Source organism: Anarrhichthys ocellatus, unplaced genomic scaffold (genome assembly GCF_004355925.1).
Source record: "Anarrhichthys ocellatus isolate YVR2014 unplaced genomic scaffold, GSC_Weel_1.0 scaffold111, whole genome shotgun sequence".
In the NCBI taxonomy this organism is placed as follows: Eukaryota; Metazoa; Chordata; class Actinopteri; order Perciformes; family Anarhichadidae; genus Anarrhichthys; species Anarrhichthys ocellatus.
In genome coordinates this window covers 464,106-481,652 of record NW_022280141.1, presented here as the reverse complement: position 1 = coordinate 481,652, position 17,547 = coordinate 464,106, and the positions used below count along the sequence as shown (strand labels likewise).

General features: G+C 39.4%; 1 protein-coding gene across 1 annotated transcript; it reads right to left on the bottom strand.

Annotated features, from left to right (window-relative positions):
* Positions 1 to 1,133: 1,133 nt before the first annotated feature.
* Positions 1,134 to 16,448, bottom strand: LOC116399397 (scavenger receptor cysteine-rich type 1 protein M160). The gene is made up of 19 exons (XM_031876528.1): positions 16,377 to 16,448; positions 13,994 to 14,305; positions 13,771 to 13,875; positions 12,485 to 12,691; positions 12,186 to 12,377; positions 11,840 to 11,994; positions 10,455 to 10,605; positions 9,952 to 10,254; positions 9,008 to 9,313; positions 8,531 to 8,821; positions 7,291 to 7,587; positions 6,810 to 7,115; positions 6,184 to 6,459; positions 5,236 to 5,411; positions 4,979 to 5,087; positions 4,628 to 4,771; positions 4,191 to 4,286; positions 3,102 to 3,251; positions 1,134 to 2,994 (listed from the first exon to the last, which is right to left on the bottom strand). Exons 1-19 carry the CDS (start codon positions 16,435 to 16,437, stop codon positions 2,837 to 2,839), a joined length of 3,795 nt encoding a protein of 1,264 aa, XP_031732388.1. The 5' UTR covers positions 16,438 to 16,448; the 3' UTR covers positions 1,134 to 2,836.
* Positions 16,449 to 17,547: the final 1,099 nt, after the last annotated feature.

The window sequence follows — 17,547 nt, the reverse complement described above, 5'->3', positions numbered from 1 at the left end:
AATATGATAAAAGACTGAAACTGAAATTCACATAAGATAAAGAATTATTTCAGTCTGGACCCAAGTAGTGGGCCGGCTGACATTGTCATTCCTGAGAACAATGGTATTTTTTGGGAAATGATACATTTAACATGATATTGAGGGCTAAAAAACTCCAGTATAACGCCAGACATAAACAGGGTCAGATGATCACAGAGACCAGAGTTTGCTCACCACAGTTTTATTGCCAAGGGATCAGCTCTGTGGTAAACAAAGCAGATTACTTATTAAAGTCTTACAAGTCTGACTGAATGCTTACTGAGACTGAATGAAAACCTTACAGACCACTTTGTCTCCGCCGTATCTATTTCAGCTCCAGTCGCACGGCAGACTTAATCCCGCATCTTGATCCCTCAGCAAGGCCCCTGACATCGAGGCTGGGCGTGATGTTTACATATCACAGGAGGGCTGCTGCTTTCAAATTAGTCCCTTTGGGTGTATCGCTGGCTCTGTGATCTCAGTGGCCCTTGGATAACTCCTGACTAAATATGTGGGGCTCTAGCGGGGTCTCTCAGTCTGTTGAAAGCAGCACCAGTGTGTCTGTCGGTCCCTGGCGGATGGCACTACTCATGTTAACATTTGTAGCGAGCAGCTGCTCTCTCTCTCTGTGTCTCCACTACTGGGGGAGGGGATGTGTAAGTGATTATAGAGACTGTTAAAGTGCACGGGGATGAAACTGTATTCAAAATGTTTTGAGCAGAGCCACATTGTTTGGACTCATTTTACATTTGTTTGACGTCCGGGGTGACCGCTCGGCACTGTGTGATAAATGCCGGGAAAAATCACAACTAATTAATTAAAAATAACTCAACAAATTTAAAAATTAAAAAAACAACCAGAAAGCGACATAAGATATTGTCAAAGATGAGAGCAGCGCTGAATTTGAGGCAATCTTGAGTCGCTCTGCGATTGGAGTCTTGTGAAGAAGGCTTATTGTGCTGTGTATCAAACTATATATGGCATATATAACATACAGTTTGATACTCAACATCTGAGCCATTTCCAAAAAAACGCTCTGAATCTCTGGGGTATCACCTGTTGCAAGTGGAGGATAAAACCTAAAAGTGGTAACACAACACACACCACGTCTCTGCAAAGAATTTAATGTTGTGCTGCACAAAGCTGCTGTTGACACGAGGCTAATACAATGGAGCATTGCCACAAGATACACTGACTGCTTCACAGCCGATGCCATGATGCACTGACTGAATTGTGAACTGTGTAACATGAAGTGGCAAGATAAATGGCAATTTTACAAGAATCAAAAACAATGCAATGAATACGACACAGGGAAAGAGATCATTTTACAACAGTTAAAAGTAATTCGCCAATTTGACAACACACACATTGTTGTTGAAGTCACAATAAAAGACGACATTCACAGCTAACTGAACGTTATATTCACGTTTTATAAAAACACTTTGACAATTTTGGAAGTATGTATATTTGCTTTCTTGCCGAGCGTTACCACTATCACGTCTGTAAGGTAAATCTGAAGCTATAGAGCCAGGAGATGGTTAGCTTAGCTTAGCACAAAGACTGGAATCAGGGGGAAACGGCTAGCTCTCTTTATTCTATAGCAAGACAATATATTGTCAAATAGTACTTAAACGCATTTGACAATGTTACTGTGGTGGAATTTATCACTGAAATTAGATTTTTCAGTTTATATTAAAAAATAAAACGGTACAAATAGTCAAATCTTTGCTTTGAAAAGTAAAATCTGATTCAAATTTATTTATGTTGTATCTATTTATTGTTAACTTATAAATGCCGCTATTTTAATTATTAAGATGAATCTTATTACCGATGTGCCTTTTGTTTATTGTTTTTCCTTTCAGACTGACTCAGTGAGCATTGCTTCGTATTCACCGTACAGACATCGTCATCGAACTCTCAGCAACTATTCTTTTTTTTTTTTTTAAAGATGAATGTGACTGTAAAATCTCAATGTTATACATTCTTACAACTTACAACTATGAACTTACACAGAAATATACAATGTAACCATGTGATAATATGGGTTTACACTATCAGCTGTGTTATACCATTTTATACACGTTTGACAATTTTTTCACCTACTATTGTTCACATATATGTTTTTATAGCAATCACATTTTCTCATAAAATATTGTTTAAATCATCGAAGCTTTGTACAACAGAAACTACTGCATCAGATTTAACAAACAAATCATAAAATCCTACATGATTCTAAACCATCATGAGCACATTTAATTAAAAAAAAACATAAAATCAACAACAGGCAGTAGAAAATCAGAAAGCTGTTATTGCAACTATGCTTATGGCTCTAAGTTCGCATCACTTTCATCTACTACATTTGAAGAGGGATGGCATTTTTCCTCACCGGCTAACACTTTGTTTGTGATGACTGATAATACGCAAAATGATGAGCTAAAACACACTTCAATCAGATCGTGTTTTCTGTGTATACAAGACATTTCTAAGACTCTTTTTCTATTCATAATCTATACAATATTGTCTTATCCGAAATTATCAGTATTTCAGAGTATGGATGATTCACTCTGTTTCATCTAGAGATGCTTTTTTTTCTTCTATTCATAAAATTTTAAGTTTATTTTAACCCCTTCAGCAAATTTCTGTAGCATACAAAGACCGGGTACTGTAATATTGCTTACCCATCTGTAATTTTGACTTTTTTTTAGTATGTTTGTGTCAGAGTTTAGCTCCCATAGTTTATGGGAGCTAGGTTTTTGGGGAGATCCGCTTTGCTTAGCCAAACTCAGTTTTGGCTCACCCGTCTTGGCACCAGGTAGTCCTAATCCCCCTGCACTGATCCTAGAGGTGCCGCTGCATCGCTCTCAGGTGTGGTTTGGGTGCTGTCGTGGACTTGAGCTTCAGTCCGAGTGATTTCAGGGCTGGCCTCGATGTCCTCGTGATTCTCCTGCTGGTCGTCCACCTCGTAAATCGCCCCATCTGTGAAAACAGTTGGATTTAGTTAGTCTGATTGCTGACAATGCGAGACTTTGTCACAGTACTGGTATTCTGGTGTGTAAAAAGATGTGATCAAACTGGTTCGGAACTTTGGATGCAGTCGCCTCCTGAGGCGCCGGCAGTGGCGGCCTGAGAGATCAGCGGCTGAGCCGCAGCCGGGTTGTCGATGTCATCGTAAGGAAATGAGGAAGTGCTCGGCGCGTCGGTCTCCATCACGACTTCAGACTCGGATCTCAATCCTGCGTGAACAACATTCATGCGCCTTTAACAAATACGCTCACATCGTCCTGCGTTTCGAAATCACGATGCAATTAAACCATTCAAATGAAAATTATGTTCTCCATATTCCAAGTCTGTGCTTATTTTTACTTTGACATCAAGTGTGAATATTGAAGTTGAGACTCAATTCATCCCCAAGGAAGCAGAACAGAGGTACGACAACAAAGAGAGGACGATTTGAATGAAATAAATAGAAACTAAAATAAGAGATAGAAAGTCATTAGAGAGGTGACATTGAATGTGTTATTAATTAGTGTTATGATGTTATATAGACTGTGTGTAGAAGTATACTTATAATATATACACTATAAAAAATATTATAATATAACATATATATAATAATAATATTATAAAAGCACAATGATAGCAATATCGCTGGGATGCTGACATAATGCAATGTAAAATGAAATACTGCGATATGAACAATTATATTCATCTCCTGTAAAATATTGCTTTTGCAACATCGTGCAATATTACGTCAATATCATGTTTAATAATATTCAAATTCAATACCTTTTCCAATGTTCTCTCATTGCCATGCACAATGGTACTCTTATTGTTATTATATTAGGCACTGGTGTTAGCATTATGTCTTATTCACTTTCGGTTTTTTATTCTTATATTGTTGTATTTTACATTTCTATTTCAGTCAAATTGATCCTACTCTTATTGCTATTCTATTTCCCTTTATTTTAATATTACTTCTTTTATTTTATCTATATTTGCTACTCTTTTTGCGCAATCTCCTTTGGGATTCATACATTTCTATATTATCTTTTCTTATCTTATGTTACCACACTGCACACATGTAAATACTGGTGATATAAAACTAGGATTCACTCTTCTTCAAATTGTTTAGGAAATTACACACAAAAAATTCAAATAAAACAACGACTCACTGCCATGATTCAGTTCCTCCATTTCATTTGATTTGCTCATCACGTCGTCATAGCTGCCACTTTCAATCTCCACTTCTTTTCTTGACAACATTCCAGCTACACCACAAAAAGAGAGCATGAGATGTTTACTGGTCAGGACAGCACATGCGTATATTAAACTCTTTTTAAAGTCAGAGTTTTGAGCTGAAATATAAATGCTGGACAAAAGCAGCTGTTATTTTTGATGGTCTTATACAGCAGCATACAGCAGTCAGAAATGAGTCAGCATGCAGAACGTCTGGCCTCTTGTGGTAGAAGGCTCCAGTACATCTTTATTCATTACCTCTGTTAGAATGGTTCACTTTTTCAAGACATTAAAAATGAAACAAATGACCAATACTCAATTGTAACTCAAGCAATAAAAAGTAAGACAGGTTGTGATAGAAAAATATACTCACGCAAGTCGTTCGAGCTTTTCTTGTAGATTTGAATGAACACGACAATCAATATCACCAGAACCAGAGCGAATCCTACCACCAGCATTGTAGGCCATATGGGGGTCGTGAGCGGATCGGGTTGCTTGGTTGGTTGGGCCACATATTCTGAAATCAAACACAGCCACCTTGTCTTTTACTCACAGAGCCGAGATGCTGCTGGATTCTTCTAGACATTCTGTGACACGTTAATCGATGTTGAATAAATTCAGATTTTACAGATTGCGAAAAGCGGATTCCGATGCCAGACAACTGAATGGATATTTGGGGAACAAGCTTGACTTATTGGGGAAAAGGATTTGTGGTTTTGGTTACCGTCACAGTAGATCTCAGCAGGTCTTTCTCCCTTACAAGACTGTTGGCTGAGGCAGTGCTTGATGTCCTGGTTATCAGCGGTGCAACTCAGTGATGTTTCCAAGTCGACCTTGAAATTCAAAAGGGATACTTTTAAATGCAGCCTGACAGCTACAAGTGAGGGCTGAATGAACAGCATATAGTGAAACAGAAGATCCTGTGATGTCACCCTACTAATGAGTGGAAACAAACAAAACAGTGGAAATTCAAAGATTTACCATGTCGTTGTATTTGCTTTGCATCTGTTTGTAGCCATGACAGCTAAGCTGCTCACACAGCATTTTAGAATGTGTCTTGCTAAATGATGTCAGGGGACACACTTTTTCCCATTTCTCTCGATATTTGACTTGAATCTGACCTCCACATTTTTCTGTGGTGTTGAACTGGGCATTGCCTGTAAAAATGATAAAAATTGAAAAAAGGAATTATGTTTAAAGGAATACAGTAGGTTGGCATTTTGGCTGATCCATTTTCTTGCCGGGAATTCGACAGAATGAACCATAATGCTCTAATATATCCGTTTCGTTAATATAAAGCTGGGGTCAGGAGACGGTGAGCTAAGCTGAGGATCAAGACTGGGAGTAGAGGGAAACAGCTAGCCTGGCTCGGTCCAAAGGTATTAAAACCAAAGTGTAAAAAGGATGAGTTGCTTCTTTTTTTTTTTGGGATAGAGACGGCCAGGCTAGCTGTTCCCCACTGCTCCTCATCTTTATGCTAAGCTAGGCTAATCGTCTCCTGGCTATAGTTGACGTGAGAGTTGCGTCAATATTTTGAACATGGCTCTCTTGCAAACAGAGCGAAGAGTAAGCGCGTCAAAACATTTCTGTACTGTATTTCATTCTGTATTGGAAGGGATTCACTATTTCGGCTGCAAAGATCAGAAAAATGATGTCACTCTCAGGGGACACTTTCAAGGCATCAACAGAGAAACCGTGTATTTTACGTAAATGTGCAAACAAATAAATATTTTATATTGTGATAAAATGGAAGAATCAAGAATAACGTGGAAAAACAAGGTGTGAGGGCCCTAAAAACTTAATTTGGCTCATTGCTAACATATTTTTTTCCTCTAAAATAATATTAATAATATTTCTTCAGACAAGGTGACAGGGAGATCAGATGAATTCTCTGCATTTTGGACAAAAAGCACACACAATCATACTTACCAACACAGTAAACGGACACCAACTTCCCTGTACACTGTCCCAGGGCTCTCTTGCACTGGCCAAGTGCATAATGGTTGTCCTCACAACTGACATGGTAGTAGTCTTTACCTTGGATAGGATTTTCATTATGGGAGGTGTTGGTAATGGCTTTGCTCCTATTATTCTGTCGGCAAACCATATGTGAGTCGTTCTCCTTCCAGTTACTGTCGCACACCTCTGTGCCATTTATCATCACGTTACTGTACCATGTCTTTGAAAGGGTGACCTCGGGTTCACCTAGGAAGGAAAGCAGTATAGTAACAAGATCAAATATCAAAAGGAGCAACGACGGCGGTTTTCTGGAGGGCTATGTGCTGGAATATCTAGTTAGCTAGAAATAGCTGAACTCATAACCCCCTGAAAATTATTATTAGTAAATTAGTGAGCTTTAATGTTTCTTTTTTAATCTTTGGATAGAACCATGCTATCTGTTTTATCCTGCTTCCTGTGAGTCTTTCTGCTAAGCTATGCTAAGCTACACTAAGCTTGCCGTCTGTAAAAACAAAACAGCTATAGTAATAGTAGTTTTTCTTAGTGAAGATACTATGATCATTTACAAAGGCAATCCTGCAGACAATTCATTTTACCTTGACATTCAATCAAGAGTTGCGGCTTTGATTGACTTTCACCGAAGGGAGAGACTTTCTTTTCACAGTCCCAGATGGTTTTGTTTGGATCCTCTACATCTGCACAGCTGAAGCTTGTGTTCAAAAAAGACCAAAAATTTATTTTTGTGTTGTTCTTCAATGGGCCACATTCCAAATCCTTGCAAAGTTTCTCCCCCATAGTTTCTGTCCAGCCCTCAAAGACAATGGCACTTTTTTTCCCCTCCGAGTGAACCATCGCAGCTCCGCTACAGGCCTTCTCTGTAGCCAGCGCCATCTTTCTCCATTCTAACAACAAAAAGCATCCAGGCAGAGGTGAGATAAGATTAAGGAAATGTACAAAAATTATTACGTGGCAAGAACTCAAGACGCAGATTACATACGTTAATTAGTTTACACTGTGATTAAGATTAAGGAAGACATGTTGAAATTGATTAATTTGAGACAAAATCATTTGACATACCGGAGCATTGGAGGGCACCTCGATCGCAGGAGGTCTTCTCAGGCTTGATAGTACATGCCCCGAATAACTTGTTTGCATAACATTGGATTTCTGTAATGGAATAAGGCCGTGCTGCCTCAGGTCCGAAGTAGGCGATCGGTTTGCCGGCTTTACCACATTTCAGCTCCTCACAGATTGTGTTTATGTTATTGTCTTTGAGAGCACCGGCGCAAACTGGGAGCCACTTGTCTTCATAGTGCACCTCCACATTTCCAGAACATTTATCTCTTGGATCATTAAATCTGGGTTTGACGCTACCTGCAACGCAACAATTCAAGTTACCAAGTTAGACCCCTTATGTTATTTATGCCATTTGTTCAAAGACAGAGAAATAAACAATTGATTGTTGGTTTTTTCCCAACCCGTTCTCAATCTCAACTCGTCAAATAGAGACGCTTGGTCCGCGGCTCCCGCCGTCTGATAACGACACACCGGGGCACCCTTTAGGATGAGACGCACCAGGCTTCCAACTAACTCCAATGTAAACTTATCTGAGGTAGTATAAGGAGTAAGGAAGTCCGCTTAGGGAGGTCAGGGGGTCCCGTCAGACAAACATAGACTTTCCCCCAGGAGGCCGCTGTTTATGTCCCGTGTGACACCAAAAGTCAACACCACTTATTTTACCGTACTTTACTTACGTCATTTACTATGTACTTCACTAAAACCGCGTACACACTTCGTAACGAGCACAGTTATTTCAACCCAAACCACGATCTTTTCCTAAACTTAACCAAGAAGTTTGGTTTCCTAAACCTAACTAAGTAACCTAAAATCTAAGCAAACTTATGTTGTACGAGCATGTAACATTTCCCTGGCGCTAGCAGGGTACCTAGAGCGTCATAGCTTGAATTGTAGGGCCACTGATAAAGCCTCAGTTTTTGACAAGTTGGGAGTGAGGAAGTATTTTTCCCATGTGAAGAGCAACTTGTTTTGATGTAAAATGATTTGGCATATAACGAATACGTTGTTCTTCGGTCTAAGTTGCCTCTAGATTTCACTGGAATCTTTGAGATGTTCAGGTAGCTGCCTAATAAACAGAGTACCTGAAGGATACAATTGAAAATATTACCTATAGGGTCAAGAATCAACTGAAATGTGAAGTGATGAAGGTGAAGATGACCAGAAGGATAAACATCTAATTTTCAAAATAATATTGGTTTTGAATATATATACATATATATATTCTTTTTAAATCAATTACCTGAGCAGACAACATAGGCTGGGACACACGTCTTGACATTGTCATCATTTCTGACGAAGTTGCACTGGGTCAGGTTGGTCGTCACATTCGTGGAGTGCACACTTTTGAAAATGACCTGGCTTTGTTTAGGCTGGGCGGTGGCAATCAGGGCTTTACCGCAGTACAGATTTTTACACAGCATCTCCGACTTTTCAACTGTCCAGGTGTCGGCACACACCCCTCCGCACGTGTTGTTCAAACAAACTCTGACATTGCCCCAACACTCTTTGTCCAGCGCCACTGTAATTTTTCCTGTCGTGAAAACCAAACAGCAAAAGGATGTTGTATGCAGACTTGCATCATTTATTTCAGAACAGAACCATTTGTCTACATTCATATATCTCTAAACTTGATCACAGGACAACCGGTGACGTAATAATTAATGGCCATGACGAATAAAAGACGAGTTTTCAATTCAAAAATGTAATTTCACATTACCTGAGCATGTCACGGTGGCAATAGTGTCTGCATGGTCAGATGGCAGTGTTTCGATTTTTTTACAGTTAAACAGAGATTCGTTGTTGGATGAGCAGCTGTAAGATTCTTTCCAAATGGATATCGCCAAATTATCGCTAGAGATTGAGGTAACGACTGAGGCATTCCCACAGTGCATCTGCTGACACACGGTGTTTGCAGACTCTTGGTTCCATGTCGTGTTAGAGCCGGAGAGCCAGTAGATTTTGTCGCCTTGCTCTATCCCCACCATGCCGGAACAGGACTCCTTCAGAAAAACCATCTTGTGCTCTGACAGGGACAAAAGAAAGACAGGCTGTTAGTATTAGGTTATTATAGACTAGTAACGTGTCCACCCTTCTTTCCTCACAAGATAGGGTTAGCAAATACAGAAAGTTACTTTATAACAATCATGAAAATGGTGAGATGTAGTTTTAAAGTTTAGCAGTTTAGCGTCTTCCAGCTAATTGGGTTGATTGTACAGTCTGCAACTTCACTGTTTTGGTTCAGTATCACCAATATCATCAACCACGTTACGGTAGCAACTAGCTTGTGAACATAGTGGAACATTTGTTTTAAATTTACCTAATATTTCTCTCAGGAGTTGGTGCTATAGCAGAGCGAATATTGGACTGTCAGGTACCCTGAAACACGACTTGGATGCTAATATCAGTCCATGTCAGCTGGATGTGTAATGAAAAAATAAAATAAAATAAATAGTATTTGCTAATGCGCTTTTCACAAGGTGAGACAATCAGAGGGCTAAAACGTGGAGTCAAATTTCACATACAAACTCCAGGTGGACTCTTTTGACCTTGCTGTATTAGAATCAAGTTCACTTGAGTGTCTGCACCTCTCTGCTGTACCTGACAGGTTGGATTCGATGAATGAGAAAAACAGACAAATGGAAAGAAAAAAAAAACACTCACCCTCACAGGTTATTTCCATTGCCTTCCCCTTCCCCATGAGTTTGTTGATTTCTCTGAGACAATCAGATATGTCTTTGGCTTTGTTCTTGCATTGTACAGCATAAGCCAGAAATCTACCTGAACCCTGGCTGAATTTTTCATCATCGGATTTTCCTTTTTTACCGCAGTCCAATTGTCTGCAGACAAAACCTGAGTCGCTGTTGGACAATCCTTTGAAAACCCTTTGCCATGTGTCCTCATGCTGGATCTCCAGTCTCCCGGCACATCTTCCAGGACCGTCTCTTAATCTCACTCCGATGCTATCTGCTCCATGACAGCAAGAGAATTGTCAAACATGTAACACGTGCTCATTTTGCACCCACATGGGCAGAAATAAATTACATTGGATGTACACTATACTTCGTATCACAACATGACATCACACAAATCTTTGCTTCCACCATCATGTCAAAGTTAAAAATAACAGGAAGAACTATCACCATATGACTCCTGCCATATCTCACCTGAACAGACTACGTAGGCGGTGGAAGTACATGAAAGAGGGTTGTTGTTGTCACGTTTGGCTCTACAGTGCCACAGTGAGGCTTCGTTGCCTGAGCACGACACGTGGTCCATTATCCCCCGTGTGTTAGACTTCTTACTTGTACGAAACACCTAGAAGAAAGCCGTTATGATAATGTCAATATCATGTCATTCAATTTTGCTATACTGAAGATATTGATTGACTGAAAAAGAACAGTAAAAATTACTTTGATGAGATTACTACTACTACTACTAATAATAATAATAATAATACTCATAGGCACTGCGGATATAAATAAAAAAACACAAAAGGAATATTTTGACCTTTTGGGCTTTTTTGTCAAGAGCTACATGAGAAGACCGAGTACCACTCTCACATCTGTCGGTTAAATATGAAGCTACAGCCAGGAGATGTCTAGCTTAGCTTAGCATGAAGACTGGAACTGGGGGGAAGCAGCTAGCCTAGAGGTAATAAAGCCCTCCCCGTTAGTTTCCAGCCTTACCGCTAAGCTAAGCTAATCGTCTCCTGGTTTCATGTTTGACGAAAAGATATGCGAGTGGTATTGATCCTCTGATGGAACTCTCAGCAAGATAGTGAATGAGAGTATTTTCAAAAATGTCAAACTGTTTCTTTCGACATTTAAAGCGAGACTATGTAACTTATGTAAATAAATGTATGCTGCTAATGTTTGCTAATGTTAGCACACATTCTATATTATTGTCATTTTGCTGACTTCATGACTTTATTCTCTACTTCTGCAACTGATATACTATACTATATTATACTATACTATACATTTGCCATTATCCTGTAACTGTCACTTGTGGCCACAGTGGCTGCTATTGAGCAAAGTTACATGGGCTTGCATTAAATAAAACATTTATTTTAGAAGTGCCACTAGCCGTGCTTCCATTCAATTGTCAAGCATTTTTAAGCAAACTTTTTAAAATGCCACAAAAAGAAATGCTAGTTCGGCGCATAATTTGGTCAGAAGTCGACGCTATAGGCTACATAGCTGTAATCCGTCAGAAGAAGAAGCGGTTATAAACCAAAAGTCCCTTAACGAGAGAAACATGGAGAGAGGTCTTCGGGAATTTCTTTCTATTGGTCAAGTTTTAATAGTTCTTTCATTTTAGCAAGTATCAGCCATGTTTCATACTGTCAGGAGTCGAAAAGACGAGCGTCGGCACGCTATGGGAATAACCAGCAGAAACAGCTGTTCAGACACACAAGTTAAATGTTTGCTACGGCAGAAGTTTTTAGGGCGGATTTTACCGTTCCCATACAGGTTTATCTAATGCACATAAATGTACGTGAATGCAACATGTAAACACGGCTACTGAACTTCTGGTTCAGAAAACTCACTCTCCCACACTTTAGCTCCGAGCAAACCACTTTAGCAGCCTCGTCGTTCCAGTTGGAGGCGCACACCGGTTGACTTGTGCCATTCACTTCAACATAAACTGAACCATAGCACCTGGTGTGTTTATTATTCACCATCAGAACCACTTTAATATCGTCTGTGAAGGAAAAAACAAAACAAACATAGGAAAGTGGTTTTTGATATCACGATTAATATTTTCCGAGTGGCTCAAGATATAGAGATGGAATAAAAATCATGGTGAACAAAGTTGTTGATGATCTGGAAATTCAACAAATTAGTGGTTGCTTGTGGGAAAGATGAGGTTTGGATATGAATTAGCTCAAATACCTGAACATGTCAGATGTGAGCCGTTGTCATCCTGACTGTGACTGACGCTGCTGCCACAGTGCATTTGCTTGCACCAGTCATTAGGATCGGTTTTGTTGTTTTGGACAGGGTTCCAGACGTCTTTTTCCTCTTTTAGCAACTTTCCGGAACATACATTTGATGCGTCTGGTTTGAGTTGCACTCTCTCGTGATCTGTTCATGAACCATTTCTTAATTCTCTGCAACACTCGAGTAAACTTAATGACTGTATGTATGTGTGTGTGTGTGTGTGTGTGTGTGTGTGTGTGTGTGTGTGTTACCTGTGCATATGACAGAAGCAGGGTTGGTGCAAGGAGTTTTTTCCAGCGGTTGGGCACACTGCCACAGATGAGTGGCATTACCCAAACAATTGATCTTCATCCTTTCACTCTTTTCTTTAAATCCCTTCCAACCCATCCATGGCTGCTGAACAATCTTCTTGGACGTGCCGCAGTTGAGGGTTTTGCACAAAAGGTCAGCAGTCTTGTCTTTTATGTGAGAGGAATCACATGTACAGTGTTGAATAATCATCATCATACTACTAAACATATCACAACACCTAACCCAAACAAATCCATTTAAATGCGTTACAAAGTCAAAAGTGAACACCAAAACTTCTTTGAGCTTTAAAATATAGAAGGAGAAAAAAAAAAAAGTTGAGTTATAAGTTGTCCCACTGCCTTCCCCTCTAAACTTCTCAGGTGGTTTCATTTAAAGTTACTACGAGGAACTTTCATTTTGTGTCGATTTTGTGTCGATTTTGGCGGTCCCTGTTGACGAGAGCGGTAGTGTTTCTGAGCACCAGAGTCCCTTTTAGAAAACCTCTCATTTTACCGCAGCAGGGTCTGACAGTCTGCTCCGCACAGTTCCAGGTTCTGGTGCTCCTGTGCCTCTCTTCCCTCCAGCAGGCCCAGTAATACGGCCTGGGCCTCCAGCAGCGCGGTGTCTCTGTTGGCTCCCAGTGAGGCGAAGCTCTGCTGGTCAGAGGCCCGGAAGGAGTTTCTGGTGAACCTGCATGATTTCATCTGATTTTGCACTGAATCTAACCCCGGTGGCACAGAAGAGCTTTGAGAATTACTTTGTAGAAATAGCTAATTTTCTCGCTGACGGTCTCGTTTACTTACATAGGTCATATAGAGACATCAGTATTAAATTGAGACTGTTTCAGAACCAGTTCAAAGTTCCTCATAGTCACTTTAAATAAATACCTGAGGCCCAAAGATTAGAATGTTTCACACCAAAAAAAAAAGAAAAGAAGCAAAAGCAGGAGGAAAAAATGGAAACACATTTCTGAAGTAGCACTTTCGTCTCATCTCACAACCCCTCCGATTTATCTTGTGATCCTTTTGAGGGGGGGGGCGGACCACAAGGTTGGGAACTACCTGACTTTGTACAAAGTAGAGAAAACTACTGCACCTCCACCAGCAGTAAAATACACATTGATGCATAACAGGCCCACTTTTCATACATTTACTGAAGTAGAATTTTGAGTGCAGTACGTCTTCTACCCACTGGGTCAAGACTGAATGCTGTTGAAGTGCACTGTATGCATGATGCTAACTCTTACCCCAGTTGGTATCACAAAAGTAACCCGAATACGTGTCCCCTCCATCTTTGGAGTACTGGACAGCTCCCGCACACCTAAATCCATCCAGGCTTATACTGATTTTATCTAGAGGAGCAAACACAGGTAATCCAATTACATCATCATCATCATGTAATTTTCTATATTTAGGAAAACTTTTAGCAGCACATTTTGTATCTTAATAAGTGTAAAAGCTCAGCCTTACGTGAACATGTAATCTTTTGCAGAGAACCCATTGGGGGGGGAATGACGGCCCAGCCAGGAAATGAACATTCCCACAGATTACTCTCGTCTCCTTTGCAGTTCACCTCGTCGATCCAGACCTTTTCGATGGGCCCTGGCGTGGGCATCGACGACCTCTCTTTGGGGACCCCACAGTTAATGCTCTTGCACACCACTTTATCGTTATTATCGTTCCAGTTTGTCCCCCCAACGTAGCCCAATGTGCTATTGTGGTAGATCCCGATGTAGCCTTCGCATGGGTTTCTCCCATGTAACAGAATGGTGCTCTCCTCACCTGGTCACACGGCAGGAGGTTTATAGAAGTGTGTAAATATACCAGTGGGGGTATTAGTCACCATTTTGTGGGCTTCATCTGTTCATTTTCTTTTTTATAAGTTATCGCTACACATTTTACTGTGACAAAAAGTGCTTTTCACTGAGTCAAATGTTATAAAAACTTTGCAAAGATGTGTGAGCTCTGTCGTCTTGAAGGCTTTTTTAGCTGTCACAGAAACATGAACTCTCACTACGATGAAACATTCTTTTTTCCCCCCATTTTGAATACCCTATCATGTGTTACTATTAGTTCAAAATGTTTAGCGCAACTTTAACATGCAAATAAAGAAATGATTTTATAGAGAAAAAAAATTTATTTTACAAATCGGTCATTTCTGTATTTCGAGGAATATCTCTTTAGGTCAATCTTTGTCAAAAAAAAGCTTGATTCAAACCCAAGTACTTAAAAATAATTTATATATATGTATATATATAAATATAAACATATATATATATACAGTATACTGTATATACATATGCTATGCTGATGACAGCCAGCTCTACATCACCACCCACTCCACCATCAACCTGGATGCAAGCCAACTTTCTCTAACTTAACAATGACAAATCTGAAATCGGCCTCAAATCACTGAACAAATCCCACCACGACTTCACCTTCTCCCGGCACCACTGTTCCTGCTTCCACACATGTCCGTAACCTAGGGATCATTTTTGATCAAACCCTCTCCTTTTAACGCCACGTCATTCACATCACAAACACTGCCTTCTTTCATCTCAAAAACATCGCCCGTCTCCACCCCTCCCTCTCCTCCTCAGCCGCTGAAACACTCAGCTCTCGACTGGACTACTGCAACAGCATCCTGTACGGCTCATCCACCAAAATCATCAATAAACTACAATACATCCAGAATCCAGGTCTAGATTCTCCTCATCACATACAAAGCCCTTCATAACCCTGAACCCCTTCATACCTTCATACCTCCTGCACCGACATGCTCCCACACGCCTCCTTACCCCCCTACTCTGTCCGAACATCAGACCTGGGGGCACAGGGCCTTCTCCATTGCTGCCCCATCCCTCTGGAACTCCCTCCCCCAGCACCTCAGACAAAACTGCACTTAAAACTCATCTATTTAAATCTACTTTTAACCTGTGATGCTATGAATGTTTTTGTGTTGCTCCTTACTCTTTTATCATCTCTTTTGTTATATTGTATTTGCTTTTATTATTTCTGTTTTAATCACTATACAATGTATATATGTATATATATATATATATATATATATATATATATATATATATATATATATGTATATGTTGTCAAACATGAAGAAAACATTCACTGCAACCTGTAAATTACTTAATCCAAAACAACTCAAGATTATCTTCATTTAAATATCACCCACATTGCTTTACACAGACTTTACTAAATGTAATTTAGACAAAAGTCTTCCGATGTAACTTCTATATCAAGAGACTTACATAAGCACTTACATAATAGGAATTAATTTATCATACAGAGGACACGTGCTATGACTTTTGGTCACCCTCATACATTTTTTATGAAAGATATGAAATTGGTACAAATTTGAAATGTACATGATGCATGGGGTTTCTTTCTACACATCACAGTCAAATAATATATACAATATTTTTGTACTATTATTATTCAGCTTCTAACCTTACATCAAAATGTGCCGAGTCAGTCCGCATCACTAAATTGAGGCTGTCAAACGCTGACAGCGGCACTTACATTTTTAAACCTTGATAAAAGAAAATGTCAAAAAAATAGTGTCTAAACTTCTAGACTGGAACCATAGTCGCTACATTGCTGCTAACGGGTGTAATTCTAATAAACTACTGTGCTGTTCACACAACCCCTTATCTTTTCATTGGAGCGTTTACCTTCAGGAAATGATAAAAACATTTTTTTTTTAAGGTTCAGCAAGACATTTCCTGCAGCACCTGCATGCGTTTACCTTCCAGAACTGCTATGCTTGACTTATATAAACTGTTGAAATGGTCCCAGATACAGAGAGTTGACTTTAAAGACAATAGTTGTAACTTGCCTTGAACAATCAGCGGCTGATTGTGAGCTGTGCAGAGGAGTAGAAGGAGGAACCACATCATCGCCACAGCACATGACCTGTCATGAGAGTGAGGCAGACGAGTGATCGGCTCCGCTTTATATTGCCAAGGATGTGCCCACCGAAGACGGACATGAGCTGTTACATGCTGTGGTGCATGAGAGTCACACTCACAGATATGGTTCATGAAGGAAAACTGAATGGCTCATTTAGGTGAAGGATCTGCGGCATTAAAGAAAAGCCTAATATGAAATATTATTTTATTTTTTATTATTTGCGACCAAAATATCCTGAATAAATCAGCCGTGAAGGCTACAAAAATATACAACTTATACAATATTTTACATAGTTTTATTTGTGTAAAATAAATATGTGAGCACTAAAATTCACTCTCATCATTTGAGACACACTAGTGCAAAAACATGAATGTGCAAGAGCACATGAGTATCTTAGAGCCGCTACAGATTTCATGAGATTGTAAAATTCATGTCCGTTGGTAAATTGTGAGGTGATTTAACGTGCAGCATGTTTTACAACTGTTACGCATTATGTATTTTAAAAAATGTGGTTTTGTCCTCTAGCAAAGATTGCAATGTAGGTTTTTAGTTTTTACAGTCTGCGATGTACGCCCGAACAAATCCAGTAATATTCTCCCAATATCTGCCTCAACTGGGGGAGAAAAAATATTTGAGAAAATTTGCAATTAACAAAATCTGATGTCTCGAATTTATTACAATTCTTTAAAGTTGCATCTAATTAAAGTGTCTTTTTTTTCATCATAAATATGTCACGGCAACACAGAGGGGCTTGGTAGATTCAAATTGATATTTATAAAAATAGTTAATAAATGTCAATAATTGCTTTAAAGCTAAAATCTAAATTCTCACTTTTCAATTATGCGACATGACTGCTCAGCCAAAAGTTATATTGGTAGTGTGCCCAACAATGTAATTGTAAGTCCTAAACAATCCTAAAACAAACAATATTCTGTGAGTAAGAAATAGGATTAAATGATTTAAAAACGTAATAACCTTTTGTTTTATTTGTACTGAGATCTCAGTCACATAGCAGACTACATGTCATATAGTTGTCTTAAAATCGATGACGGCATCGTTAATATAAGACAACTGCCTTTAATAAGTGCGAAATGTAT